The sequence below is a fragment of the Penicillium hispanicum genome, assembly GCF_028827665.1.
Source record: "Penicillium hispanicum strain IBT 35686 chromosome Unknown utg000001l_segment0_segment0, whole genome shotgun sequence".
Classification (NCBI taxonomy): domain Eukaryota; kingdom Fungi; phylum Ascomycota; class Eurotiomycetes; order Eurotiales; family Aspergillaceae; genus Penicillium; species Penicillium hispanicum.
This window is the reverse complement of record NW_026623193.1, coordinates 3,864,245-3,891,632: the sequence shown is the minus strand read 5'-3', so window position 1 is coordinate 3,891,632 and position 27,388 is coordinate 3,864,245. Positions and strand designations below refer to the sequence as shown.

Genomic DNA, 27,388 nt, shown 5'->3' with positions numbered 1-27,388 from the left:
ACTCGGGGTCGGGCTGTCGGGGTCGGCCACCGGGTTGGACGGGCCATAGAACTAGAAGCAGTCGCAACAACCTTGCGTAGAACAAAGGCGCGGCATTTATCTTATTGGTTCCACAGCTAGACAGTTTTTTTTTTGGCCTTGAGTCGTGATCCGCTGTAGTTAACTAAAACCGACCCCGAATCATCACTCCGTGTCTTCACTGTAAATATCAACAATACAGTCTAGCACTGGAGTCTTGGGCGTCCAGCCCTATATGAAGGTCAATCCGAGTGAGCTATGCAAACCCCTCTTCAGCATTGTCATAGAAGTTCTTCTTTCATTCTGTGTTATGTGTCCTATCCGAATCGCCATTGTGGGCGCAGGACCTGTTGGCCTCGTCCTTGCCCGACTGCTTCTCGACAAGCCCAACATCGAAGTCGTCGTCTTCGAATCGGACAAGTCCCGGGATGTCCGTAGTCAAGGGGGCACACTAGACTTGCATCCAAACACAGGTCTCTCAGTGTTGAAGGAAGCCGGGCTATATGACGAGTTCTTGAAGAGAGCCCGTTCTGATGGGGAGGCCCTGATCATCTGCGATAAAAAGCTCATCAAGTACGTGCATCTTCCTGGTGTGGATGAAGGCTCATCGCGCGGCCGGCCCGAGATTGATCGGAAAGCGCTTCGTGAAATGCTCCTGGACTCGATCCCCTCGCAGATGATTCGATGGGGCTATCACTTGCGATCCATTGACGAAGACCGCAACTTGATTTTTGACCAGGGCACGGAGAGCGGATTCGACTTGGTTGTTGGCGCTGATGGTGCTTGGAGCAAAATTCGCAAACTGGTTTCGGATCAAACCCCCAATTACTCTGGAGTCAGTGGCTTCGGCTTTATAATACCCGATGCCGAGAAGACCGCACCCCAGTGTTATCAACTCACAAATTGTGGATCGATCTTTTCATACTCCGATGGCCGGTCAATCATGAGCCAGCAGATCGGTGATGGCAGCCTGACTATCTACTGCTGGAGTACATGGCCAGAGGACTGGATGAACAAGGTCCCTTATGAAATGCAAAATCCGGATGCCATCAAGCAGGCCCTCATCGAAGAATTCCATGGCTGGCATCCCCAGCTTGTCGAGTTTCTGCAGTATTTACAGGAGCCAGTACCTCGCTCGCTGTATATGCTTCCTGTCGGCTGGAGTTGGGAAAACCGCCGTGGGGTGGCATTGATTGGCGACGCAGCTCACGTCATGACACCTTTTGCTGGCGAAGGTGTCAATTTGGGCATGCAAGACGCACAGATGCTGTCTCGAGTAATTATCGAGGCATCCCACTCGCCGACCCCCAACATTCAGCTCCAGTCTGAGATCAAGACCTTTGAAAAAGATCTCTTCGCCCGGGCAGAGCAGACCGCATCGTTAACCAACGACATGCTCCGCTGGAATTTTCTCAGTGATGGCGCACCTCGCTCGGTCATTGAGAAGGTTGCTCTGCGCATGATGACCTTCCATGACGGACCTGTCAAGCGTCTTTTCAAGCTGCCATTTCTAGCTGCGGCAGTCTACAGCTTTTATTTTGTGTTCAAACTGTGTCATCGTTAACGAGCAGCCAAGATCCTTCGTGATCTCTTCGAGCTGGCTTTGTTTTTTTTTTTTTTTTTTTTTTTTCTGTTCTTCTTGCGGTCTGTTATCCCCTATCGAAGAAAGGAAAAATGTGATATAGTGTCCTTTTCTCACCGGCTTTCCCATGACGACGCCCGCTTCTTCCCATCACATCGGCAACCGTATGAGATCCAAATGACAGGTCAGACATATCCTTTCTTCCTCTTGTGCTTGGGACAGGCAGCAAGGATCTGCCGGAAGCCATGCCGCGATATCATCGATTTCACATGAAAACGGAGCCAAGTTTTTGAGTTCCTGTAACCCGCCCCTTGGGTCGAGGGATGATCCATGTTCATCCGGCAGAACGGGACGTCTCAGGATGGAAACTATTGCAGTTCATCACCGTTCAGGCAAGTCGGAGAGGTCGGGGTCCACCGAGGTGGGAGACGGTGGTCCTGGGAGCCTGCCTGATTGGGAAAGGGGGGTTCCACCGCCACACCGCTCCAGCCACTCCTTGCTTCCAGCCACTGCACTAGCCACTGCGGCTGATCCTGTGGCTGTGGCTGTGCTACCATGGACCTCCCAAACTATGTAGAGAACTTCCTCCACCGCGGGATCGACAGTTGATGACAAAATAGGGAGGGGAGAAAACAAAAAAAAAAAAAAGCTTGGCTCCACGGTCTTTTTTGCTTTTTGTTGGGATTCACTTCGGCCTTTGGGGTTTCACCGATAGAAACGTCACCGTGACCTCGGGGAATGGTCTCGTCTTTCCCCCCTGCCCTACGATGATCTTGTCTCGGTAGGTGACTCGGTCACTCGGCTCTCTCAGAGAATGGTATCGCGCTTCCATCAGAGTGTAAAACGACATATGCGTCTATCTCTCGAACTGCCCGATCCCAGCAGATATACCGCGCTTGGGCCAAGAAGCGATCTCAACAAGCACAGACTGGCAAGGACCGTGGATCGTTTTTCCTCTTCTTTTCCCTTTTTCCTTTTTCCTTTTTCCTTTCCCCTCCTCAAGTGCTCGCTCCCGCTATTCCGGTTTGGCGCTTCATGGCATAAGCTCTGAGACCGGACTCCGCTTCTCATACAGGCTGGCTGTGGCCGCGGGACCCAACCGATATGAACTATTGACTGGTCCGTGCCAGATCGACTCGACGATCACCGAGCCTATAGTCTCCTCGGGGGCCGGATGTGCCAAGCGTAGGACGGGCGCGTCCTGGTGGAAGCTCCTTCCTCGTGCACGCATCTGAGATTCCCAAACTCAAACTGCCTCCCTAGCGCACACATGGTTCTGTTGCAGATCACCTCTGGTTCGTCGCCTCACTCCCCACCGGAGTCCTGCAGAGAGTCTGGACCGCAACGGGGCCAGGCCAGCGGCTGATGATGATGATGATGACGATGATGATACTGGCCCAATTGCTGTGGCTGGTGATCCGATAGAGCTATCATCTTCTTTCCAGGCAACACTATTGCTCGTGATGTTTGGAGATGCACTGAGAACCGGGAAGGCGAAATGGAATCCCTTTTTTTGAAGCCACCGCAATATTGGTCTTCAGGCCGATACTCTCGGGGTGCCCGACAGGATTGGCATGCTTACCCAACGATCCCAGAGCCACAGACTCCACGCGCCACAGGGCACCGTTGGATGTGGCTTGCAGCTCTCCCTAGGAAGAGAGGGACTCGACTCATGCAATTAGCCTTGCGGTCTGCTTCCTCCCATAGTGGGGTTCAATCGAAAAGTCCTCAGATCAACATTTCAGCAGGTGTATACCACACGCGCCTCCATGAAAAGCGCTGCCTGAGGGAGGCAAAGGCGAAACTCGCCGCCACGCTGGACATCCAGGCACCGTGACAGCTGCGACGGGCCGGACAGTTAACGGGGTGGAAAAAATGTCGAACATGCAGTGGATCCGTGCACGCAACTATTGAGCAGGCACTCCTCGAGGGGGCTAACCCGCTCTTCCACCGCGCGCTCTTCTCCTGCACATGAACGTTGATCGTGCATGCCAAGGCGCGTGTCAATTTACCCAGGGCTGACCCCAGCAGAATCGCAGAATCGGCACGGACGGCGCGAAGGCATCGAATCACATCGTCGGCTGCGTGTCGGTGGAGACCCGCATCCTGAAGGGCTCTCCAGGCGATCCGCACGCTAGCATCAGATCTTCCTCCAGTCAATCTTGGATCTCTCAGATCTAGCACACTTGCTTCCCCTCTCCGCTGCCTTTCCCCTGCGACACGTACCCGTCGGTCGACTCGCTCCAGTTGAGTGTTCACGTTCCTTTTTTCTCGGAACGTGCTGCTGCAAGGACTCTTGCAACTACCGAATTATTCCCTCATCGGCCGAAGGATGTCTCGCTGTGTTTTTTTTTTTTTTTTTACTTTTTCCATTTTGGGTTCTAATGGGAATCCTAATCAGTGATCCACACAGCGTTCTGGATTCTTGCTGCCTTGATCGGCCCTCGTTCCAGGAACCTGGTCACCGATCATTGATGCGCTCTATGGCGAGGTACTTTTGCCGGTGGCAACATCTAGTCCCAGCTATGTTCCAGTGCCTACTCTGAGTTATGGGTCCAAGAGACCTCTGGACTTGAAACTGGAAGGTGTCTCGGCTGCTGCCGGGAAGTATATGAAGCCCCCAAACGAACGCCTCGTCGACAAGCTGATCTCAGATCCGATCTCTCATACCATTAATCCATAATATTCGGCTCACCGATTGTTTCTCCAGCCTTGGTCGTGATTGCCCAAGATCTCGTCGTCATCGCATTTAATTATTTATTGCGCCTGCCCTTCCCACTCTTCCGAGTCTAAAGTTGGCCGATTATATATACTTCATCGACCTTATTCTCTCCTGGACCGCTCTACCATTGGCTCACGAGAGATCCTTCAACCTTAAAATTATTGCTGCTATCAAGCGCTCGAGCTCAACTTCAAAAACTTACCCACGGCAACGATGGCCGCCACTCGCGAATTCAGCCTGACCTTCGAGATTGCCCCTCCCGCCGCCGTGCGCGCCGGTCTCCCATTCACTCTCCCCGTCGTGATAGCGGTGCGCCCAGTTGGAACACCAGCCCGAAACGTGCAACACCTCGTCGTGAGCGCCTCGCTGCGCGACGAGACCGGCGCCGGCCCCGCCATTGGATTGACGGGCAACCTCACAGCGAGCGTGCGCAGCCGCACCGATACCGCGATGAGCGGCTACGCCAAGTTCAAGCCGCTCACGATCTCGCGGCCGGGGAAGTACCGCATCCGCGTGATGCTGAGCGCAGCCTCGTACAACGGCGTGGTGACGAAGGAGTTTGCCGACTCCGGTGTCATCAATGTCCACGCCGCGGCGCCGGCTGCCCAACGGCCAAGTGGGTCTCCCATTTTCCTTTCATCGACCCCTGTCTTTTTCTCTGCGTGGATGGCGCTCCGTTGGGATGACAGGGCGCCCTCCTCTGCCTTTTCTGGACGCTTGCTGATGGCTCGAAACGCTAGCTCCCACCCAGGTGGTCACTCTCCAGCGTCTGACGGCTGAAAATTTGGATATCTCGGCTGCTGACATCGCCGCCTGGCAGCGTGCGTGATTGGCTATGGAGAAAGGCGTTCATTTTCATTGGTGTCGCTGTGGAGTTTCTGGTGGTGTTTTTTTTTCTGCCGTTACGCTTATTCTGGCATACTCTGTCTTTGATGATTTCTTTGACGGCTTCGGTACTTCCTATTTGGGAGGAATCGCGAAGGTTGTTGGTTCAGCTTCTGGCTAGCGATTAAGTTTGAATTTGAGTCATGAATAGGAACCATGTTATGATCTTTCTTATCCGTGTAAGTGGGGGCAGGTAACCCTCGCCTCCCTCTCCACGGTAGTATCTAGGTCGTATCGAGGTGGGATTCTCGCAGTTGAACTTTCAGGATGTGATCAAGCGGCGAGCGACCTTTATTTGTCTGTATTGGGTATGTGGGCGCGCGAGTCCGGCCCTGCATATCGACAAAAAGAAAACATACACCTCGGCCGGGCTAGCCAGCCCCCATTTGTAATTCAATCTGGTTTTTGCGTGTTTCCTTACTTTTTTTTCTTTTTCAAATGCCGGATTTAAGGTTCTTTACTGCTCCATTCCAGTTAGGCCGTCGATCAGCCAAGCAGTGGACTCGAGTAATTGCGGAGCTGTCCTAGTTCTCGCGCCGAACTCAACATGTATTGCAGGAAAGTGGGATAGTCCCAGCCCATCTTCTCCGCGGCCAACCCCATCAAGCTGGTCTGATCGTCGCGCCCAGGACGGCCAGGGCCAGTGACATTCTGCACAGATGCAACAGTGAGCATATTAATCGCAGGAAGCACTGACACTAAACGGACATACCGGCTTCATGTTAATATCAAACAAGGCGAACTCCGAGTCGGGTCTGAACCGGCGGATATCAATTCGCAGCGGCGCCGTCGTCTGCAGCAGATCTGCGACATGCTCGCATTGTTTCATGATCGCCGCATAGGCGGGGTCGATCTTCATCTCTGCGGCTGACACAGCCTGTGAATTGACCGTTACGGCCACTTTGCCACTGTACGGCGCAATGCCGTTGACATGGTTGAAGCGGGTGACGGGAGGAAGAGCCCAATGACGCGTAAAGCGATCTGGTACGTCTGGTCCAGCCGTGTGCTGCTGGGGTGGCATGATAGTAATCGTGCCCTCCTCGCCGGTCAGATACTCTTCCAGCAAGACGCGGGGTGATTCACCGAACAGCCGAACGACGTGCTCCGCGAGCTCGTTGGCGCCGTTGCAAATCTTCACGCCGTGACTACCTCGCCCGCGGACCGGTTTGGCGACAATAGGGTAATCACTCTCCGTGATAGAGGCAAGGACATGCTCAAGGCTATCTTGCGCGGTTCCACCATCGTCCCCTACGGACTTTGGATCATCGATGGTCCATGATCGGGGCAGCGTGAGACCGCCGCGGCGGCGCAGCGCATCATTCACAAACGACTTGTCGTCGAACCGATCTGCGCACAGCGGTGGCTGGCCAATGACCTTGACGCGGGTCTCGTACGGAGTCAATCGCGAAGACCTTTGCAGCGGGTGTTCCGCGTAGAGCACCGTGTTCGCCCAAAGATGCGTCGCACCTCGCTGCACCGCATCTACGATGCCCTCCTCGGTGTCCGGGAAACACCACTGGTCTTGGTCGGCTGGGTCTGGGGACTCCACGGGCGTGAGCACGACAGCCCCGGACCGAGACAGGGAGTATGCGACATCAGCGCCGGAGTCGCGATATCCTATGGAACTCGATTAGCGGCGAAGTCCTCTTGTCATTTGTTCTATGTTTCTTGGGTGTCTCCACGTACCACCCGGCTTGGGCGGTTTGCTCACCCCGCCGTATACTGGGGGCGCGAGCGCCTGATACAAGACTGCGACGATGGGCGTGGGGGCCATCGTTGAATACGAGAGCCTCGCGATCAGCGCTTGGCGACGCGGGATATGCTTAAATGTGGAATGCAGTAGCGATGCAGGTCGAGTGCGCCCGGCGTGGGGGCAAAGTTGAGTGGCGGGAGAGCTGAAAGTAGCAAATCTGTTTAGGGGGCGAACTCGCAGGCTCATAGTCAGTTGAAGTTAGGCCGCGAGGATGAAAGGTCATCTTTCAGTCGAGGCGACTGCTGATTCGATATTTATACGATCGTAAGCTGGCAAAGGCCAAAGAAGTGCCGATTGCCGGAGACGGACCGGAGCTGTCCAGGGCGGGAGGCTCCGAGCGGAATGTTTGGGTCAGGTACGACGGTGACTATTCAGGGATTTAAGGGACTATAGGAAGGGATTTAATGGGATGGCAGCGCGCTTGGTAAGCATCCAGCACAGCTGGGTATCATTAATTCAGTGTAGAAAGTCATGGTCGGCCTCTGCCGTGTCATCATATCTAGTGTCATAACATCATCAAAGCGGAAAAGGGGATTCTCCCTTTCATCTGCTTAGCCGACAGGAAGTCAAAAGAAAAAATAAATATCGGGTAAGACTGCAAGGGCTGAGATCATCCGATGACTGTCTGGCCGGTGCCAGAGCTAGAGCAGGGACCCGAATGAAAGAGTCCACGAACCCCAAGCATTGTGTCAATGGGAGGTGAACCATGTTTTTCGCGATAACTCCAAGTTCAGTTATCAGGGATGCTCAGATATCGGAACACTATCCATGGAGTATGTGTGGGCAGGGTGGACAGGGTGGACAAGTGCACAGGCTGTGTCCGAGACAGGAGGTACCACGAAGGGCAAGCGAATTTCCATCATCGCTTCCAGAGAAGAGGCCATTCAGCTCTCCTTGTCGTGATTGCGTAGCTTCTCAATTCCCTCGCGGACCGTGTCCCGCACGCTGAAGCCACCGAAGAGCCAGTCATTGGAATGCCGGCCGCAGTGATTGATGGTGCCGCTGTAGCGACGGTAGTCGTCACTGTTCTTGCGGGTTGGGGTATAGGGCCGCTCTGAGTGGAACTCCCCCTTGGCAGAGCGCGGTGAGGCATTGTCTGGAGACATCTGGACGGGGCTGGTCGAGTGGTCTCGGTCAAAGTAGGTGTCAGGGTTGCTCCGGGGAATGTCCCGTGGTTGAGAGACACTGGAGGAGTGCTGGCGAGAGTGGTGTTGAGGAATCTCGACCGGGGTCGGTGACTTGGACCTCGACCGGAACAATTTGGAGGCGAGGGGGTTGGATGTTTTCCGAGTGTGCTTCTTCTCGTCAGAGCGCCGGGTGCTGCGGGAGGAGGTGGTTGTGGCCGATGTCTGAGACAAAGATCGCTGGGGATATTGGCGGCTTGGATATGATTGAGAGTGCATCACTTGACAGGCGAGAGAGTATGTCAACCAGACGAGCAAAGAATAGAGATTGAATTCTGAAGTCAGCAGAGCCTCAGGAATCCGAACGGGGGGGCACGGTATTTATCTCTTGCGCGGTGCTCGCGGGGTGCCAATTTCACACTCCCTGGGATCGGCAGTCCGTGGCCTTGAATGCCCTGTAGGGCAGCCAACCACACCGCAGCGGGGGAGCCCTGCAACTTGGGTCCGTCGAACCAGGTCAAGGAACGCTCCAAGAGTCAGCGAATCAGGAAGGGTATCACTATGGAGAATCCAGAGCGGACCGGGCCTGGCACCAACCGGAGAGGACGATGAGGAACCTGCCAGGCCCACCGGTAAGGTTTAGTGTAGGAGGAGTCGGTGAGATTGAAGGTTGGGCGTTGCGAGCGCAAATGAGCCAATCAAAATTGTGGCTGCCTTGGAGCCTCGGTGAGACCCCGCGGATTCACCGCTCGTTGCATCATCGTCTTGACAGGTAACTCCAGTTACTAGTTCTCTCTCAACTTGTCCATCATGTCCATGGTCAAGCCAAGTCGCCCTCTTGGCTCTGTCTGTCGGGACGACCTGCACTACATTGACGCTGTCCTCCCACCAGTGCAGCTCTGGGTGACTTCCCACTATCATAGGGCTGACGCCGGCTGCGTCAGACAACCCACAAAGGCTCACACCATTCCCTCCAAGATCAGATCATGCCCTCTTTGTCCTGTGGGCCAGGACGAGTAGCCAATGCGGGGAGGCCGGAGGTCGTTCCAACACCAATCACCACACTGGGCCAGTTGTTCACTATCAGCCCATCTCTCACACCAATCACCATCCTCACAGCCGTGATAACCCACCTTCTAGCGGCATTCTCGAAGGCCTCGTTACCGAGGACGGCTACACAGATGGCCCCGTGAGTCACCCGGCCCCCACGACGGAGCATCAGCCAAGAAAAATCACGGCTGAGAAACGTCATTCAGAGTGACAGTCGGCACGACTATTCCGACCGGTGATAGAGATGATTGTCTTCTCGGTGTCTCAAACCGTTGCCATAATTTGCATCATTTCATGGACCCCTGGTGTAGAGGACTTTCGGGCATAGTAGGGCCGGTTCTTTCAGCTGAACGCTGTGAGATGACGGCCATGGATCTGACAGCTGAAGTGCCTGCTGGCAGTTTTCACTTGACATGCGGCCCAGTCTGCGCACCGCTGATCCCTTTCTGCATGCCAGACAAGGCCAGCTGGCTCGAAATGAAACATGCAGTCAGCAGAATCACAGTAATAGCAGTTCTTCCTACTCGGCAGACGCCGTTCCAGGGGTGGTTCACGCTAACCCGTCTTATTTCAACTGTTAAATCCATCTCTGGGTCTGCTGCCGACACTATAATAACGATATATGTACTCCTTTCCTCAGGCCCCAGGTGAGTCCGAAGATTGCGTGAGAATATCTGAATTCTTAACACACAATCATGGGTCAATCGGTCAATCGTTCTTTTTCTTGCAGAAGTTACTGTCCACAAGGTCAACTCCCGGTGTGGATCTGCTTGCGAAACGGAGGCGCTGGATCCGATTGTCTACTTATCGCCTGGCACATGGACGATCTGCCCCTTGCTGACAGAATATGACTAGCGACCTGCTTGAACATGCCAATGTTCAACAGGATTCATCTCCCTTATTTACGACAGGGAACACTAGGGGCATAGTCACCTCGTAGTCATTTCTCTTGACTGGTACATCTACTGTATACATTCACTTGGTCGTTGCTTGGCAATGTATTTAGATTTATTGCTTTCCCTTCATCCATGGTTTCTCAAGAACTAGACAGCCCCTCGGGAACACTAAATCATATAAATCCTCAGCGCGGCACTGATACGGTGTCTGGTTCTTGATACCGCATTGCCATATTCCAAGATGACAACCTATGTATGAGCATCTTTGCTATTCTGCTTTCCATGATCTGTGCGATGTTTGGGCTGACTGGACCCTAGATCTTGGTTACTGCCACCTTTCAGTCTGTGATATAAGAACGCTGCTATGCCAACTCTCTGCGCAAATCTGATAGTTCCTGCATAGCAGCACGATTGTGTGGATTTCCAGATGGAGAAAGTTAACAGTCAACGACTTTGTGGGGGCGACTGGGGGCCAAAAGGTCCCCGCGGCACGAAGCTGGCCTCACTTGTCTCGCTTCCAGGAGAACTTCGTTAGAACTTCTACCCAGACAATCTCTACTTCCACTGCCTCCAGTCCTGATCGTGGACATGGGAGTCACTTGGTCACAGTTTTTCCCACCCACACCCACCCTCACGGAAGCCAACCTGCCCAGCCAGAAGGGTAAGGTCTTCATCGTGACCGGCGGGTACTCCGGCGTGGGTCTCGAGCTATGCAAGATCCTCTATAGAGCTGGCGGCAAGGTCTATTTGGCCGGTCGCTCAGAGGAGAAGGCTGTGGGCGCGATCGCAGACATCAAAGCCTCTCACCCCTCACCAGATGGCGACGTCGTTTTCCTCTTTCTCAGTCTGGACGATCTCACCACCATCAAACCCGCCGTGGAGACGTTCACGGCGGTCGAATCCAGGCTTGATGTTCTCTTCAACAACGCCGGTGTCTCCAACCCGCCAAGAGGCTCCGTCTCGCCCCAGGGGCACGACCTCCAGCTCGCGACCAACTGCCTGGGGCCGCATCTGCTCACCCAGCTCCTCCTGCCAACCCTCAAGCGCACCGCCCAGGATGCGCCATCTGCCTCCGTGCGAGTAGTGTGGCTGGCCTCGATTGTGGTGGATTTATCCGCGCCTGCGGACGGTGTGAAGCTTGAAGATCTTCTGCGACGGGACACGCACCCACAGCGCAATTATGAAAATACCAAGGTCGGAAACTGGTACTTGGCCAATGCCCTGGCTACTCAGGCGGGCTCCGACGGGATCCTGAGCCTGGTGGTGAACCCAGGCAGCCTGAAGACGGCTCTGACTCGTCATCTCTCGCCTTGGGTTCCTTTCCTCGCTGCGCCCCTGTTGTTCCACCCTAGGATGGGAGCCTACACCGAGCTCTGGGCTGGATTATCCAGTGATCTCACTGCATCTGACGGTGGGAAGTACATCTTGCCCTGGGGTCGACTGCATCCAAGTCCGAGGGCAGACTTGGTGCAGGCCATGAAGACCAAGGCGGACGGTGGGACGGGGACGGCGGCGACTTTCGTACAGTACTGCGATGACCAGATCTCGGAGTTTAAGTAGCAAGAAAGACTGTTGGAGTCCGGAAAGAATCAAATGGTTGCGTTGTTTCGCGTATGAGCTATGGCCATAGACTTCCCACTTCCAACGAGTTAGGTTTCCATGCTGTCCGCCATCTCCATCACGCCTATGCATATGCAATGAAATAGTATCCAAAACGCCGAAACACCAAACCCCCGATATCGTCATTCCTCCTCGAGAGTCCACAGACCAGCACTAGGCTTCCTCCACGACCGCGGCTGCTCCGAATGACTCCTCCGATGCCGCCGCTCCGCCCCAAACTGCGCCGAATCGGCCACAGACCAGTCACTGTGCGTCTTATCCGTCACCATAACTGGCCGCGCCGAAAGCCGGGGCGGCATCCATCCTGAAATCAAGACTTGATCGCCCGCAGTCATGGTGGTCGGCATGACAAACAGCGACCGGGTCTTATCCAGCGGCGGTCGGCGGATCAGTCTACGCAGGACGCTGCGATGGACATGCTTCCGCGCTTCGGCGGCGCTGGTCGATACCGGAATATCTTCACATCTTTCTTTGCTCAGTGGGCGAGACCATAGTCGATGGGCCCGCGAGGCCTGGGACTGGACAATGCCTGCCTTCTCGGCATCGTTGTCGTTGGGGAGTTCCTCGGCAATGAGAGGGACAACTGTTGCTTGTTGAAAGGACCATGCTGGATGGCTGGTGGGTGCAAGAGGCTGTCTGGAGACTCGCACCTCCAAACTGCGTGGCTCGCGCATGCATAGTTCAGAGCCGCAGTGCGGCCAGGAGTGATGTCTCCGGTGGTGGCGAAAGCTCGACATCGTAGAGACTTGTGCAAAAGGGTAGTGGAGTCGATTTGAGGTTCAAGGGTCGAGATGCTTATCCCTCCTCCATCATGAAGAACGAAGCTCTCCTGGATGATTCACTTCGACCTGAGAAGTATTGGGTTAGAAGAGTCGAAGCATACTGCCTGGCAGGCCCCAGCATTATAAAGCGGCTGCTCTGAGTCTGCACGTGCAGGGCGCTGTGTGTGAAACATTGCCCTGGTGACAGAATATCATTTGCTGCTCTTAAATGACCGGTAAGAGTGTTGTGGTTGTGGGTGAAGGGCGAGGTGTGTCACCAATATAATTCGGGGTTTTGCACGTAGAGCCGGGGTGAGATATATTCAGCCGCAAGAGCCCCGATAGACATACTATATTTACCCTTCGTATCTATCCCTCCTAGCGGAATACGATGCCAGAACTAGGCATCAAGCCGTGTCTACCTCTGAATGGCGCTCGTATCGCAAGGCGCACAAATCCAGGTCGCAGGAAATGACCTCCGGAGGTGATCAGGTCAAATGGACCCGGGTGACCACCAGGGCAATAATCACGCACTAGTCATACGACCCAGAGCTCGGGGTTTCAGGCAAGGAAATATGGAAGATTCCTATTGGCTTGAATGAAATGGCTCGCTGGGGGGTAGCAACGGTCTTAGAATGAACTGACGGTCTCGCTGGGCGAGATGGGAGGCTATATAGTCAGAAGTTGAAAATGTCATCGTCAACCACACCAAGTGGCCGAGCAGTAACTCAGCCAGTCACGTGTCTTCCTTGGTCTAGTGGTCATGATTTCCGCTTGTCATTAACCTGATAAGCGCGGGAGACCGGGGTTCGATTCCCCGAGGGAGAGTTTTTTTTGTCATGATGCTGACTGCCATGGAGTAATTGTTAAATGAATGTCCAGTTTCATGTGTTTCAAGAGAGCTGGCAGGTCCTGCGCGGCGCGTGTATATTTTTCCTCTCATACATGAGATTACTACTGAACTCCATGGATAACGCACCTTACACGTGTCTGCTTGGCTGAAACAGTATGTAAAATGCCCATCGCCGATTCGCCGATAGCTATCGAGTGCATACACGCCGTGATAGTAGCTACGAGCATACTATCTCCGGGCTCGCATGGTAGCTGCCAACATCTAGTTCCCTTCGATGTTCTTAGTACGTATGACCACAGGGTGTGGAGAACAAACAGGGCTTCCGTCCGCTCGGCCCTGCCTAAGACTACAATAGGTGATACCACATAAAATCTAGGACAGGGTGAATGAATAAGATTCAATTACTTAACCAAATGAAAATTAGGTAGCAATGGGCGGCTGGCCTAATGGTAAGGCGCTAGATTTCGGCTCTAGAGATTGCAGGTTCGATCCCTGCGTCGCTCATCATGTTTTTGTTTCTGTCCAACCATTCATTTATTTTATCTATTGGAAAAGTGACCAGCTGCGATTATAAAAATACATAGTATCTTTCTTATATGCACTCAGATCGACGTTTCTGAGCGAAGCAAGGGACATCCGCTCGCTTAAACAAAGATCCAATCCATTCCCCATCTATAGACATCATCGATCCAAAGACCGGAAGATCCCTTTTCATCAGTTCGCACCCATAAATCCTGAAGGACATTCAACGCATTCCTCACATTCTGACAGCGCCAAATAGCCCAAAGACGCTCGAACACTTGGCTGATTACCATCCTCTGAGATGTGTGCCGTGCCTCTGCACCGATTACAAACGTAGGCCATACCAGGCTTTTGAAATGAGCGTCAGTGTGGCTGATGGATTCAAGATGCACGATGATTGAATCAAGGGGAGCCGCGAGAGATCCATAATTATGGCTTCCGTGTAGTTCGTGCACAACCTGAGACATGTAAATCACAACCGCGCCCTTGTACGCGCTTGCAAGATGATATCTTGCCTTCATCAGACCAGGGCTTGTGCTCGCAATTGCCCATTTCATGGGCGAGAAATCTTCGAGAACAGAAAAAATGTGTGTTTTGAGATCTGACGCCAGTGGCTGGGACTTTGAAACGTTGTTGAGAAGGGAAATTATGTAGAGAAGCTCCGCCGGGCATCCGGCCCATGTTTGGTTCTCGGAGACTTTCATAATCTGAGCGGTTGGTCTCGAAGAAAACAAGGGATTATAAGACTGTTTGGCTGGAATAAACGTCGTGCCCAGAATTTGGAAGCTGCTCTTGTCAGTAAAAGACGGGAAGTAGGATCGGGGAGAGATGCATACGCAGCATATGTCATTTCAAAATGCTCATGAAGAGTTGAGAATTCGACGCCCTGCGTTCGCGAGTTCTGTCGTTTGGGCGAACAGATTCTTGCCTGCACGATTCCTTTCAGTCCATCTAGGTGAAACTTCCACGAGTCTTGCCCGGAATCCATCAAGTCCTGCCACACCAACAAGAGCATGGAAGCAATGGTGCCATCGATATTGCCGAGATCAGAGTTTAATAGCTCCTTCTGCATATATCTCAGAGCCAGTTGCTTATGTTTCAAAGCGTCGTAGATGGCAGATGATTGGTCCGAAGTGATATTCGCACGGTCTAATTCCATAGGAACAGCGCCATTCCCCATACCTAGTAGCTGCTGGAAATCGACAGAACGGCCATCGGTTGTTCTCCAAGCTTGGTGCAAGGCTGCAATCGATATAATGGTATGGAGGAGTGCCGGACTTGAAGGGATAAGCCGCATAAACTCCCTGAAAGGGTTGGTTGCATTGGAACCATAGAGCACGCTCTCCACGGAGCAATATTGATCAACTGAAGTTCAAATCAGCAATCTTTCCGAATATATGTTGGCTGTGTCACGCACAATATTTGATATAGTGCTGGTTTGTTGGGCACAGGTCCTGCAGAACGGGGTCGACAAGCAACATTGCGATCGGGGCATTTGCTCCCGTGGTTGGCAAAGACTTCCCCATCAGCTTGCCTCGACTGGCCACGCCATTTGTCCATCTCAGCGGCTTGACTGCACTATATCCTTGGCATGGCTCACCCGAGATGGAACATTTCTGGCACTCGGGAAGTCGTCGATCACATTTCACACGGCGGCGGCGACATGTCCAACACGAAGTAGATGAAAGGCCTGCGCTTATTTCCGTCATGGACGTTGATTCAAAAACCTCGAGTGCTTTTGAAAGTCCAGATCCTGCCTCATAGAAGGGGAGATGTTTGTCGAAAGGAGGATTCGTAATGCGGTGGAATGACGTAAACGAACATTCGGGGAAGCGGGATTCCGTGGTCTCAATTAGGAAGCCAAGAGGTAAAGAACGCTGATTGGAGTGTCGATTTGATTTCAGTGGAGCCAGGATCCCCGCGTCAACTTGGAGATGACAAATCCACATTATGACTAGAAGCTTAGCCTGATGCTTACATGTGTTTGCCCATCTTGGCTGCCCGTGAAAGACTAGCGCGGCCATGCCCTACCATGTAGCCTTCCCTCTTTGGCGGCAGTGGCTGAATAAACCTGCAGGGTGTAATAGATGCGTAGATTTGCGTGATGACTCGTGGCATTTATAGATCTCCCAGAGACCCATCGTCCTTGACTCTCGACTCATGATCATCGCCATGGAGATCCCACGCTTGAGATTGGAATCTCCACCCCAGCATGACATATACTCCAATTTGATGGGAGACAGCTATTCTCGACCGATTTCTGCATCAACTGTCCTTACCAGTCATGCTGAGGTGGCACCTGCTGACCTGAGTCGGCTTCGCATCTGCCTTGTTCGTGTGTTGTCAAGCAGAGTCCGACAAAGAAGCAGTAGCGGTGAAAACCTGCTAGGCCGTTTCAATCACTGGCTCTCTTCCACTTCGAAGCCAAGTGTCTCCTGCAATACGCGACTCTGCTCCATTATTGAAGAGATGACGCTGCACATGCCCCTGCTCGGTCGGGATAGCCAGGTCGGTTACTCTCCAGAGGAAGGGAGAATCTACAAGATTCCCTTCTATATGCCCATTCCAGCCAACATTCCTCCGACGTCAGCCACGAACATGGGACGCATTTCATATTTCCTCGTCGTTTCCATAAGCACAGTGGATGGACGAACTTCTAGTACGAGCCAGGAGATCAACCTTTCCCGTCAAATCATCCCCGAGCGCTCTTTAGTTCGGCACACTCGCATCTATCCCAACTCCAACCTTTTCACCAAAATTGTTCTCACGCAGAATATCGCCTTGACTACAAAGTCAACAGTTTCACTCAACGCAAATGTTTTTGTCCGGCCATCTACTCCTGCCGGTCGCTCTACCGAATACACCCGTGTGGCAGTCCGGGGAATTCGATGGCGCGTGGAAGAAGTGACCAAGCTCTTGAATCAGACAGAATGTGAAGACAGGAACCTTGCGGAATACCAAGAAATCAAAGAGCAAGCCTCCACTCGTGAAATCGTCCATGGATTTCTGCAAGGGTATTGGCAAATAGTCGAAAGTCCCATCACCACGAAACATCCACCACAGAACAAAGACGCATCTGTTGAAATCCCGCTTGAGATATCATTCCCAAGGAGGGTTACCCCGGCCCCTGAAGTCCACTTGGGGTGCTATGACTCTCTATCTAAGCCAGCAGATTCTTTACCACCGTCAATCCAGAAAATCTTCTCTTCTACCACACAACAGAAGATCATGCTCACCGTCGAGCACCGACTGAAGCTCGATATCCTGACGACCGAGGATACATTTAGCGTCTCGAAGCATAGACTGGTTGACCGCAAGCCGCTGCAGATTGCACGGAATGCATCATTTCCTCTTCAGATCATTAATAAAGCTGAAGCGGACTTTGAAGAAGTAATAGGCCAAGACAATCCGCCGCGCTATGAAGAGTTTCCCGAGCCTCCTCCAGATTATGAGCACCGTCTATGAGAGCTGGATGAAATGAAATTTCCTCTTGATTTGTGGAAGACGTTAGACCGACTGTATCCAAAATGCACATGGTAAAATCATGATCAAGCCAAGCAGTGAGGACCCTTGGTACCAATGGCAGAGAGCAAAGCTCACCATGCACGTTGCAAGCTGTGATCAAAATATAAGATGGATAAATGTTTTGATGACTCTCGAAGGATCACGTCCTCAACGTACTATACTGATAGCTTTTGCAAGTCCGCCACCTGCATAGTGTATTGATCCTGAGCCACGATTAGTAACAGTGCGAGCGAACAAGAGACAATAACCACTTACCACTAGAGCAGCCCCTTCACCCTCAGTAGGTCTATTCTTCGCCGCCTCCGCGTGTTCTCCTACCCATATTCTACCCGTGACACCGTTCAGAATGTTGTCGACAACCTGATTGGCGTAGGTCATGAGAGGCATCCGCCCACGACCATCAGTGGCCTGGGCTATAGCGCGCATGGTCGGCTCAACCGCCTTGTAGAGCGAGCCCTCCGGAAGAGCCCAATCCTCGAAGTACGTTTGACCGTTGGTGGACACGGCGCCAGTCACCACTGACAAGGCCTTGACCTTGAATGGGGCAAGCTCGATTCGCAGGACTTCTGCGATCTGTTCCTGGGCTCGCTTGGATGCACCGTAGCTCCCTGGAATAGCCGGATGTAAGTCGATGATGGGGTCTTTCCGGACGGAAGATACAGAAAGAAGTCGCTTACCGAGTGTCGGCACGGGCCCGTGGCCGGCGATAGACGTAATGTTCACCAGCATACCTTGAGCCTTTATCAAGAGCGGCGCAAAGACCTGCGTGACTGTGAATGGACCCCAGACATTGATATCAAAGATCTTCTTAGCGGCCTCGACGTCGTCGTCCAAGATAGGTACAAAGTGATTGCGCCCAGCATTGTTGATGAGGTAGGAAAGCGTGCCGCCCGTCTGGGCAGAGACTGCCTTCGCAGCCTCTTGGATGTGCTCCTTGTTCGTCACGTCGAGAGTCAGAAGCGTGACATTTGGAAGTGGTTTGAGAGCGGCCATTTTCTCCTGGTTGCGCGCTGTGGCAAAGACATGGTAGCCTCGCTCCTGGAAGACAAGGGCTAGGCCAGAGCCGATGCCACCATCACTGCAACCAGTGATCAGTACAGAACCTTTGGTGCTCATGTTGTTTATCAGATGTGGTCGGTGTGAGAGGTGACAGCCGTCTGCAGGGCGGAACTGGTGACTTTTCAAGCAGGTTCAACGGGCATTGATTGGCGAGACAACGGCATAGACAAACCCCGACGCCAGGCAAGATGGGGCAATGATGTGTCAGGCCGTTGAAGAGGATCAGATCCACCTCGTTCATATGATCACCCAATTGACAGGATAGAAGACTGAGGCGCCAGATTAATCTAGTATGCTTCCGGAGCCACATCTATAGACAGTGTCGACCAAAGTATCTCGTCCAACGACCAAATCACAATGTGTGTCTTGACCACTTTGCAAGTATCTCTCACTCATACCAAGACCCCGACAGTTCTGGCCCCTTTCATTCAAACTTTAACCAATCTCACGGCCGAGACTCGCAGTAGGCATCCCTGATTGGATTTCCCACCTGCACCCACTGTAAATGAGACTTGGCTGCGAGAGATACGCCTTACTATTTACAGATAGAAATGCGAGCAGCACTACTACCCTGTGGAAGTTGGGATTTTGATAAGCGGGGCACGCTGGTTTTTTATGAAATTTACATGATTAAAACATACAGGAATCAACCAAGATCAACTAATTAAACTCTAGCTGCCCTGCCAGCTGCCCGGCTTGTAGTTGCCCTCGATGCCAAAATACACATTTGCATCTTCCACATCACCATCGAGTCGAACCTCCATTCCCACGAATAACATCACATATATCTAGGTACACGCTGGTATATTTTGAACTAACTAACGTAGCATATGCTGATGTGCTATAAAATCTATTAATACTAGCTATTTTTCTAATTAACTACGATCACCTTCTAGATCAACTCGGTTCAACCTAGTTCAACCCCTAAATAATACTAAGGAGCGTACGGTTTGTTATGCTAGAATACTGGTCTTTGTTATAATAGGAATAGCGGTCTATGCCATACCTAGGTACAGGTGGGTCGTAGGATGCACTAGTGAGAATATTCCAACTTTCCTAAATGGGGAAGTAAGTAGCAGAGGACATAAAACGAATCAGCACCAGCAAGGATTAACCATGGTTAATCCGCATTCACCAGCAGCAGCGAACATCCTCCCTCTGCTGCGAGCATGGCAGCTGTCAGCATAGCAACTACATACTACATTCACCCCGAGCAAAACGAGGGTCATTCGTTTGTCTCCATAATTATATTCCAAACTCGGCTCCCGCCCCTATACATAGTCTGTGTGGCGTCTGTTCAAAAGCTCATCCGCTCGATCCTGGAGTGCCATTCTATTTGATTAAGTGGCTATATAAAACCCGAAAGTGGTCTTCCTTGGAGGACTGCAAGAAACTCATCCCGGTCTATCCGGGCGTCCAAACGGTTAGCCTCGGGAGCCAGGATCAGGAGGCTGCGGGGCGCTGAACAAGGCTCCGAGCGGACATACCTTGAGAATTCTGGAAACTAATCGAAATCGTGCCTTCTTTATTTGCGATGTTAGTGCTTTTCGGGCACCGTGCCAGGATATTCATAATGTCCAGACTGATTCCGCGAGAGTAAGGTAACCTGGGAAAGCTGAATCGCGTGCTCTCTTTAGAAGAGTCTGAACAATCCAATGGGAGAGCCATCGTGAGCCATCTGTCTGGGATATTGTCGTCCCAGCGCGCGGCGAGCTGGAATGTATTGCTGCGACGCCACAATTGAACCTCCGATCCACCTTTGCTGGAACTCTTAGTTCCGAAGAGCGCGGTACTTTTGGTAGATAGCGACTGGGCACGGCGAGAGTAGAGCAGCTCATAGAGCGGCGACAATGCGCTCATGAACGAGCGTGCCACAGGCTCGTTGTTGAATTCGACCGTTGCCGAGCAGCTCTTCTTTTCGCAGTGAGAGAAACCTACGGGGCTGTCTGCACGGTAGAGCTGTTCGACATGACTCGAGATATAGTCTGCGTAGGAAGCGCGGGGAAACCTCACACTGAGCGAAGCGTGGGAATAGGCGAAATCTGTGTCGCGGTAGATATAGTAGACATCGGAATGTCGCCACGAAGAGCGGGTTTGGAACAAGACCACGGCTTTGTATTGCTTGTGCTCGATTCCCGTGTCGACAACATCATAGATGCGACCCGAGCTGCTGGGCTGCGACCAGGCAAAGTCCGACCGGAAGTTCAACTCCAGGATCGCTTTCTCGAAGTCTTCGGCACCCTGCTGGGTGCGGAAGTGCAGACCTACTCCGATATTTGGCGCACTGTCATCGTATACATACGAGTACAGAGTGTTGTAGTTCCCGTCGGTTTTGTCGGACCGCTCCTGGCAGGTATCCGACCATTTAAGAAGCACTTGACGCGAAGCATCTTCACGACTAATCTGGACGCGACTGAGCGGCATAAAGAACTCGATGCATCGTGGGTTCTTTTCCGCTACAGATGGACTGACCACTATCCGTCGGATCGAACGCCAAGCTTCTCCGTAGGATCTCTCGAGGATCCGGACCTGACAAGATTTGACGAGCACTGGTGGATTGATGGACTTCATACTGGGTGTCTTGAGCTGCTCGAAAATCTCCACGGAACTTTTGAAGACGACGCTTTCGGTGAAATCGGAGGAATCAACGGGCTCTCTTTGCCATACGGAATCGAAGTAGGACTTCGGAATGTTGACAAACTGTCCCAAATCCGCTTCGAATTGAAAAGAAATTGAAACACTGAGATCGTTGAATTTGAAGGGTAAAGGCTCCGAGACCCGACAACCGGGAAATCCGGTTAGATTTGCATTGCAAAGATGTATTAACGGCGGTAGATCGTCCGGGACAACTGTGCGGATATTAGAAAAGGGGACAACTTGTGGCAGAAGAGTGGATACACACAGTCTCTTTGAAGGCAAAGAGTGCCGCTCTGATTACAGAGAACGATCTTTGGCTCGCTCTCGCCTTCCTTGGTTGCAAGCAACAGCATGTAGGGAGCGCCTTTCGTGCGCATGCGAAACTTCTTGGCTCCAATCCCGGCATTAACAAACGTGCGGTAGAGTACTCTTTCTTCCTCACCCCCAGCATCGTCTTGATCAACCGCTATCCACCGAGTATTCCCAACCCCGAAAGAGAAGTCGGCACCACTGTCCGAAGCTTCTTCAGGCTGAACGGGCTCCCAGATGTCAAGATTCTGCGAGTGTACGGTTGATGGTTCAGGGATGTCTATCGTGGTGTATTGAGATAGCTCGTCGTTGATTGCCTGCTTACATTCAGTATATAATGCGGACTTGAGAACGAAATGCGAATCGCCTACTTCAGACAGGTCTGCAACTGATTTGCGGTTCTCATCGGTCAGAAGAGCGGGCGAGGTCTGATCGTAGAGAACAATGTCATACAAGACATACGAAGCCTTTAGAAGGTCTAGGTATGCCTGATGTGAGGTAGACTTGGAATCAGTGGAGGGACTGATGCTCCCGCGTGCGCTGACATAGTTGTGTCGGTTGCAATTGGCAAGTGTCGCACGCGCCTTCAACAACCACCAAGTCGCGACACGTAGCCAGTCTCTTGTAACAAGCCGTCGAACTTTGAGTTCCTTTTCAACGGACGCTTCAAAAGCTCGGACGATATCTGAATGAGGCTTGTGCATCGCGTTTTGTGGCTCATACCGGATTGGTCGAGCAAGTTGCTCCTCAAGTTGGACCTGGCGCAGTTGCTGCATCGCACTAGTGACCGCCTCCATCACATTGTTATGTCCGAACTCGGCATTGGATGACCCGCTGGCTTTGTCAATACTTTGGTTTTCGAGAAAGTCGGAGTTTTCTTCCCAGAATGACTTCTCGACCGTGCGGCCGTCGATAGAGCTCTCGTACGGAACTTGATCGCTTCTTCCGCGTGCATGACTGATTCTCCCCATCATGCTTGCTGATAGAGAGCGATCTGTAATGAGAGAAAGCGGCGATGTTGGTGCAGTTCCACCATAGAACGATCCATCAGACCCAGATAGCATGGATTCGGATGAGGTGGACGTGTGCTTGGGTCGATGGGGACCTCGGCTCAACAGGCCTTGGGAAGGAAACCGAGGACGACTTTGCCGCATGACTTCTGGTTCACTTGACTCATCATATTCAATGGGTATGCCTCTGATGCTAAGTGCAGAAATGGGTGATATGGGCGACATGGAAGACATGGCAAGTTCCGAATCGCGACTGGGCGGAGTCTCGAGGGCCAATAGGGCCTGTTCATCGTCTTCCATTGCCTGTGCCATGGCTCTTTCAATGCGAGCAAGAGATGCACTAGAGTCGAGAGTGTTATTGCGATGCAGGTCAGAATCGTGGACTGGAAAGACCTACTTTCTCATGGAGCTCACACACAAACTCAAGTTGCATGCATGTACCATGATCTTGGATCTAATGTCCTCAATTTGGGTCCGCTGAGTGATCCATTTTATCCTCTGCCAGAATATCTTTCCCTCTCCAATACCGAGCTCATGATATCGACTGAGAAGAGCTTTCAACCGCTGCAATGTCTGGAAGCAGGCATCGAGGCATCGTTCTAGGGTGAGCTTGCGGTCCTCGCCCATCCTCTCGAAGAAAGACGTGTTGGAGGTGACATCGTCACCAAGAGCCCTCAACGTGCCGTGCAGTGATCCTAGCTCCTTGACCAGACCTCGGAAGCCATCGGGGGCGTCTTTCGCAAGGGGTTGACACTGGTTGCAAAGCTCCCATGCCAGTCGCGTGAGGATGGGGATGTCGAGGATGCTGAAGCCGGATGACATGTTGTGCAAGAGAAATAAGAGACTCTCCTAGCAAGTAATGTGTCTAAAAAATCATCTGCACGTCGTGACCCCCAGGCTCATTCTCGACGGGCGCAGGATGAAGCGCAGCTCAGTTCAACCCGTCGTCGAGGTCAACGGCACCTAATCTCGAGAATGCCAGGCTGACTAGAATGGTCGTAGCACTGATTGTGCGCAGAATCTGGAAATTGGTGCAGATTGTCACCCACCAGACTGTACTAGGCTGTGAACGAAGTATAGTTGCCCCCGCGCGCGGGGAGCTCGGAGAGGATTTATGTCAAAGACGCATTGCACATGGGACAAAAGAAAGAAGAAAGAGGCGAGCCTGGTTTTTCGACACACTGCAGTCCCAGTCAAAGAATTGATTGCGTCTCGTGCCAGGTGGGCAGGCCGGGGCGCGAACCACGCATAAGCAACCAATCCGGGGATTGGGAGTCTGGTTTGATTGTTCGATCCCAGTCCCTCGCCGCCACCGACCATCGTGATAGGACCAGACAGAGGATAGATGCGCTAAGCCGCTACAGGTGCATTCGCAAGCCGAGACAAAGGGGCCTTGTCGGCGTTTGCGATGGTGGGACCCTTCCGTGGTGCAGTGGTTCTTTCATGATTTGCGCCACCAGGCTGATGCTCCAAGAGCGGCAAAGAATACTCCTTGACCGAGATAGACTTGACAGGAGAGATGCATCTAGATCGAAGTCGCGCAGTGGCACCGAGCTCATGACCCTGAAAGAAACGTTCCACATGAAATCCCGAGACAAAAGCAAGACGGAGGGAGCTAACCTTCCAAGGTTGGAAACGCAGATATGTAGATAAGCGTGGCCGTACTACCAGAGAAGTAAAGTAGAGGGAAAAAGGATGGCCAGATAACCAGGTCTTTCAAGAGTGTCCATACTAAATTCCATATCAAAGAAACATACTCTTAATCACATTCCTGCATTTTTTTCTATCTAATTTCATCTTGATCGCGACGATCGCAGGCCCACCAGGGACACCTGAGGCAGCCATGTTGATCAGGTCCGCCATCTCCTGATTCTATTTCTCTTTCTCCTGCTCTTTCGCAAATCATTATTCTCTTGCGCCTCCATCTCCAGCGCATGCTATAAACACCTCCACCGCTCGCCCGAGCGACAATCCATCTATTCCCACCACATCCACCACCATCCACCATGGCGGCCAGCGCATCTTTCACCCTCGACCTCCCCACGGTCCTCTGCATCGCATTCTCACTCTCCTTTATGCCCGTCGCCTACCTCCTCAGCAAAGCGCTCGTACCAGCCACACACCCCCGCAACCGTATCCTCTTCTTCTGGCACGCCTACGACGCCCTAACCCACTTCTTCATCGAGGGCTCCTTCCTATACGAGTGCTTCTTCAGCTACGCGACCATCGCCGGCATCCACAACACCAAGCCCTTCTTCCTCAACAACCCAGACCGCGTCTACGGCCCAGCCTACGGCACCGGCCCCAGCGCGCGTCTGTGGCAGGAATACGCCAAGGCCGACCGCCGCTGGGCCGGCGCCGACATCACCGTCGTGTCGCTGGAGCTGTTGACGGTGTTCCTGGGCGGGCCTGCCGCGCTGTATATCTGCTACCTGCTGTGCCGGGCGTCGAACGCGAAGCTCGGCGCGGCGGCGCGCGGCTCGGCCAAGGCTACGCTGTGGTTTGTGGCGACGGCGCTGGCGACCGCGGAGCTGTATGGTGGGTTCATGACTTTTGCGCCGGAGTGGTTGACGGGGAGCTCGCAGCTGGCCACGGAGGATCCGGTGTATTTGTGGCTGTACTTGTTCTTCTTCAATACGCTGTGGGTGTTTATTCCCCTGTGGGTGTTGTGGGAGGCGGGCAAGGAGCTGCGGGCTGCTTTTGTTGCGAAGGAGGTGGGTACCGCTGGGCGGAAGAAGATGTAAAAAATTGATATTGGAGCCGGAGGGACGGAAAGTAATTACTGGCGACTGTACAGAAGGACCTTGTTATAGGGTTTGGGGATTGAGTGAGTCTCGTCGATGAGTATTCGGGCAAATGTCGGACTTTGTTTTGGAGTTTCATATTTGATACTGAAGTACTTGATGGGTTCCATGGTTGAATCGGGGTTTCCGTGCTAATCATAATTCAACACAATATGGACAAACCTTGCATTTGAGGGCTGTTGATAGTAAGTCATTTAGATAAACAATGTTTTCGTCATGCCAGCTCAGATTGGCGCGGCCAAAAGTGAGGCGAGGAAATTGAATATTTAGACGAACTACCGTTCAGGAGCAAATAACAAAATCAGTGGTCCAAGGCTGCTATGATATCCTGCCACCAACACACAATCGCTGATAAATATCAAGTAACGTCAAATAAATGGGACACAAATTGGCCGCAATCTCATCCATTCGAAGAATTCAAGCCAACTCATCGTCGCTCGAGATAGCTGCTGAACACATCGCCGAGACTCACTTATGCCCTCGATCCTTCTCCCAAAACCAATGGTAGAAGCTCTTCCATTCAACCGCCTCATCCTCCACATAATCACCCACCAGTTCAGCAGTCTCATTAATCTCATCCGGGATAGGCGGCACCTTGAGCCCAGAAGATGCATCCACGCCATGCCCAGCATCTCGGCTGGCGGCCGCAGCTGCCGAGTTCGAGGTCATGTCGACAGCCACGCCACCCGGGTGGTTCTTGAGAGCATCCTCCGCGCCCTCGCGGGCTCTCTCTGCTAAGTCGCGGGCTCCTTCGCGCGCGATTTCACTGTACTCCTCAGCTTGTTCGCGGGCTCGCTCGATGAGCTCTTCAGGGGAAGGGTAGCGGCGCAGCATGATAAGGAAGAGGTAGTACGTCTTCACGATGGAGGCGTACACGGCATCTTTGGCTACCATTGTGAAGCCGTGCGAGAAGAAGCCCTTCAAGACCTCGCCGGACAAACCGGCGTAGAGCGCAGCGATTCCCTCTGTCCGCGCAATAGTGAGGACAGAAGAGAGGATCTTGGGGTTCAGGGCTGATAGGATCGAGCTTGAGGTATCTGTGGATTTCTGGCCGATTCGCATCGCCTGTGCCCTGGTCTTCGCGAGAGAGATGGGGTAGGTAATCGATGAAGCAGCCGACTTGCTCAGGGCTGCGAGGAGGAACGTGATCGTGGCGGATGGCCTCTCCCGTTTCGCGCGCGGGAGGAGGGCGTATTTCAGCAGCTCGTTGAGGAAGAACGTGATGGACGGATTTAAAGTCAATACCAGCGACGCCGAGTAGCCCGACCAAAAGCCCCGGAGCCCCTTCTCAGATCGGATCTGGGCAGCTATATCCCCAGTCGAGAAGTTCTGGTCGCCTTGTGTACCCCTGCGGGCTGCAGTTTGCTTGCGCGTGACGATATTCGCAAGCGGCGTCGTGAAGAGTTTTGCGAACGCTCCTGCTAGTACGCCGATCGCCAGTTCGTCGACAATCGGGAGGACGATGTTCTTGCTTTTCGCTGCTCGGGCAGGACCGACGCGCGCGACTATCCTGCGTCGGCGGACGGTATTGTAAGCGAGGAAGAAAAGGAACGAGTCTGCGACTGTCTTGCACGTGTCCTGCGCGAGTCCGGGGTAAAAGCCGGCGAGGCCTTGCTGTTGGAATATTTTGTAGGCTGCATCGAGGAGGTCGGTATATTCTTCCTCTTTGTCACGGTCGTCGTTTGAATCGCACTGCTTCTGAGTTTGCAGCCGGGCAACAATGACGCTTAGTGGATAGACGATAACATTGGAGATGGCTGCGCCCACGGCGCCGGCGACTGCATTTCCTAGGACTGGCAACGCAGGGCCGCGGAGAGCAGCTGCTTTCCAGTCGCCGTGGGGGTCTCGATTCTCGTATCGAAAGGAGGGGTGGAAGGCGTCCTTGATAGCGACGCCGTCTAGGTCAATATAGTGAACAATCACTCAAAATAGTCGAAGCTTACCAGTTCCGACTCATAGGACAGCTTGTACTCCGCCATAATGATTGCGGATGAAGCCGGTATCCCTTTCGCCCTTCAACTCACCGGCACTCCGACCGTAAGATCTATGTTTTGACTGCGGAGCTAGGTTCCCTGGCGGGTTATGCAGTAGCCGACCTGATCAGCATGAGAAAGCCCATATCCGTATGGGTACGAGAAAGTATTCGAGTCGAGAAGACCCTGACTGCGGTAGAACCAGGTGCCAGGTTCATATGAACGTGAAGACGATAGTTCAAGACCGAGGCTCACAGTTGGGAATTGCGGAGATCGATTACATCA

The 27,388-nt window shown here is 52.8% G+C and overlaps 12 protein-coding genes across 12 annotated transcripts; 5 read left to right on the top strand and 7 right to left on the bottom strand.

Annotated features, from left to right (window-relative positions):
* Positions 1 to 328: 328 nt before the first annotated feature.
* Positions 329 to 1,582, top strand: N7459_001460 (FAD-dependent oxidoreductase; the record flags this gene model as incomplete). Its single annotated transcript, XM_056940645.1, has 1 exon — positions 329 to 1,582. The coding sequence occupies one exon, from the start codon at positions 329 to 331 to the stop codon at positions 1,580 to 1,582; it is 1,254 nt and encodes a 417-aa protein (XP_056804925.1).
* A 2,917-nt stretch (positions 1,583 to 4,499) lies between these two features.
* Positions 4,500 to 5,151, top strand: N7459_001459 (uncharacterized protein; the record flags this gene model as incomplete). Its single annotated transcript, XM_056940644.1, has 2 exons — positions 4,500 to 4,938; positions 5,063 to 5,151. Coding segments are annotated over 2 exons (528 nt in total), but the record flags the coding sequence as incomplete, so codon positions are not given.
* A 542-nt stretch (positions 5,152 to 5,693) lies between these two features.
* N7459_001458 (uncharacterized protein) lies at positions 5,694 to 6,981 on the bottom strand (the record flags this gene model as incomplete). Its single annotated transcript, XM_056940643.1, has 3 exons — positions 5,694 to 5,858; positions 5,920 to 6,824; positions 6,894 to 6,981. 3 exons carry the CDS (start codon positions 6,979 to 6,981, stop codon positions 5,694 to 5,696), a joined length of 1,158 nt encoding a protein of 385 aa, XP_056804923.1.
* Positions 6,982 to 7,844: 863 nt separating this feature from the next.
* On the bottom strand, positions 7,845 to 8,363 carry N7459_001457 (uncharacterized protein; the record flags this gene model as incomplete). The annotated part of the gene is made up of 1 exon (XM_056940642.1): positions 7,845 to 8,363. One exon carries the CDS (start codon positions 8,361 to 8,363, stop codon positions 7,845 to 7,847), a length of 519 nt encoding a protein of 172 aa, XP_056804922.1.
* A 2,255-nt stretch (positions 8,364 to 10,618) lies between these two features.
* N7459_001456 (steroid dehydrogenase) lies at positions 10,619 to 11,590 on the top strand (the record flags this gene model as incomplete). Its single annotated transcript, XM_056940641.1, has 1 exon — positions 10,619 to 11,590. The coding sequence occupies one exon, from the start codon at positions 10,619 to 10,621 to the stop codon at positions 11,588 to 11,590; it is 972 nt and encodes a 323-aa protein (XP_056804921.1).
* Positions 11,591 to 11,772: 182 nt separating this feature from the next.
* On the bottom strand, positions 11,773 to 12,387 carry N7459_001455 (uncharacterized protein; the record flags this gene model as incomplete). The annotated part of the gene is made up of 1 exon (XM_056940640.1): positions 11,773 to 12,387. The coding sequence occupies one exon, from the start codon at positions 12,385 to 12,387 to the stop codon at positions 11,773 to 11,775; it is 615 nt and encodes a 204-aa protein (XP_056804920.1).
* A 1,521-nt stretch (positions 12,388 to 13,908) lies between these two features.
* Positions 13,909 to 15,495, bottom strand: N7459_001454 (transcription factor domain-containing protein; the record flags this gene model as incomplete). Its single annotated transcript, XM_056940639.1, has 3 exons — positions 13,909 to 14,572; positions 14,623 to 15,151; positions 15,204 to 15,495. 3 exons carry the CDS (start codon positions 15,493 to 15,495, stop codon positions 13,909 to 13,911), a joined length of 1,485 nt encoding a protein of 494 aa, XP_056804919.1.
* Positions 15,496 to 15,958: 463 nt separating this feature from the next.
* On the top strand, positions 15,959 to 17,251 carry N7459_001453 (uncharacterized protein; the record flags this gene model as incomplete). The annotated part of the gene is made up of 1 exon (XM_056940638.1): positions 15,959 to 17,251. One exon carries the CDS (start codon positions 15,959 to 15,961, stop codon positions 17,249 to 17,251), a length of 1,293 nt encoding a protein of 430 aa, XP_056804918.1.
* A 215-nt stretch (positions 17,252 to 17,466) lies between these two features.
* On the bottom strand, positions 17,467 to 18,427 carry N7459_001452 (uncharacterized protein; the record flags this gene model as incomplete). The annotated part of the gene is made up of 2 exons (XM_056940637.1): positions 17,467 to 17,514; positions 17,567 to 18,427. 2 exons carry the CDS (start codon positions 18,425 to 18,427, stop codon positions 17,467 to 17,469), a joined length of 909 nt encoding a protein of 302 aa, XP_056804917.1.
* A 1,386-nt stretch (positions 18,428 to 19,813) lies between these two features.
* On the bottom strand, positions 19,814 to 23,148 carry N7459_001451 (uncharacterized protein; the record flags this gene model as incomplete). Its single annotated transcript, XM_056940636.1, has 3 exons — positions 19,814 to 21,219; positions 21,273 to 22,709; positions 22,749 to 23,148. 3 exons carry the CDS (start codon positions 23,146 to 23,148, stop codon positions 19,814 to 19,816), a joined length of 3,243 nt encoding a protein of 1,080 aa, XP_056804916.1.
* A 1,184-nt stretch (positions 23,149 to 24,332) lies between these two features.
* Positions 24,333 to 25,070, top strand: N7459_001450 (EXPERA domain-containing protein; the record flags this gene model as incomplete). The annotated part of the gene is made up of 1 exon (XM_056940635.1): positions 24,333 to 25,070. The coding sequence occupies one exon, from the start codon at positions 24,333 to 24,335 to the stop codon at positions 25,068 to 25,070; it is 738 nt and encodes a 245-aa protein (XP_056804915.1).
* A 528-nt stretch (positions 25,071 to 25,598) lies between these two features.
* N7459_001449 (putative mitochondrial carrier protein) lies at positions 25,599 to 27,109 on the bottom strand (the record flags this gene model as incomplete). Its single annotated transcript, XM_056940634.1, has 2 exons — positions 25,599 to 27,011; positions 27,074 to 27,109. The coding sequence occupies 2 exons, from the start codon at positions 27,107 to 27,109 to the stop codon at positions 25,599 to 25,601; spliced, it is 1,449 nt and encodes a 482-aa protein (XP_056804914.1).
* Between the last annotated feature and the right edge of the window lie 279 nt (positions 27,110 to 27,388).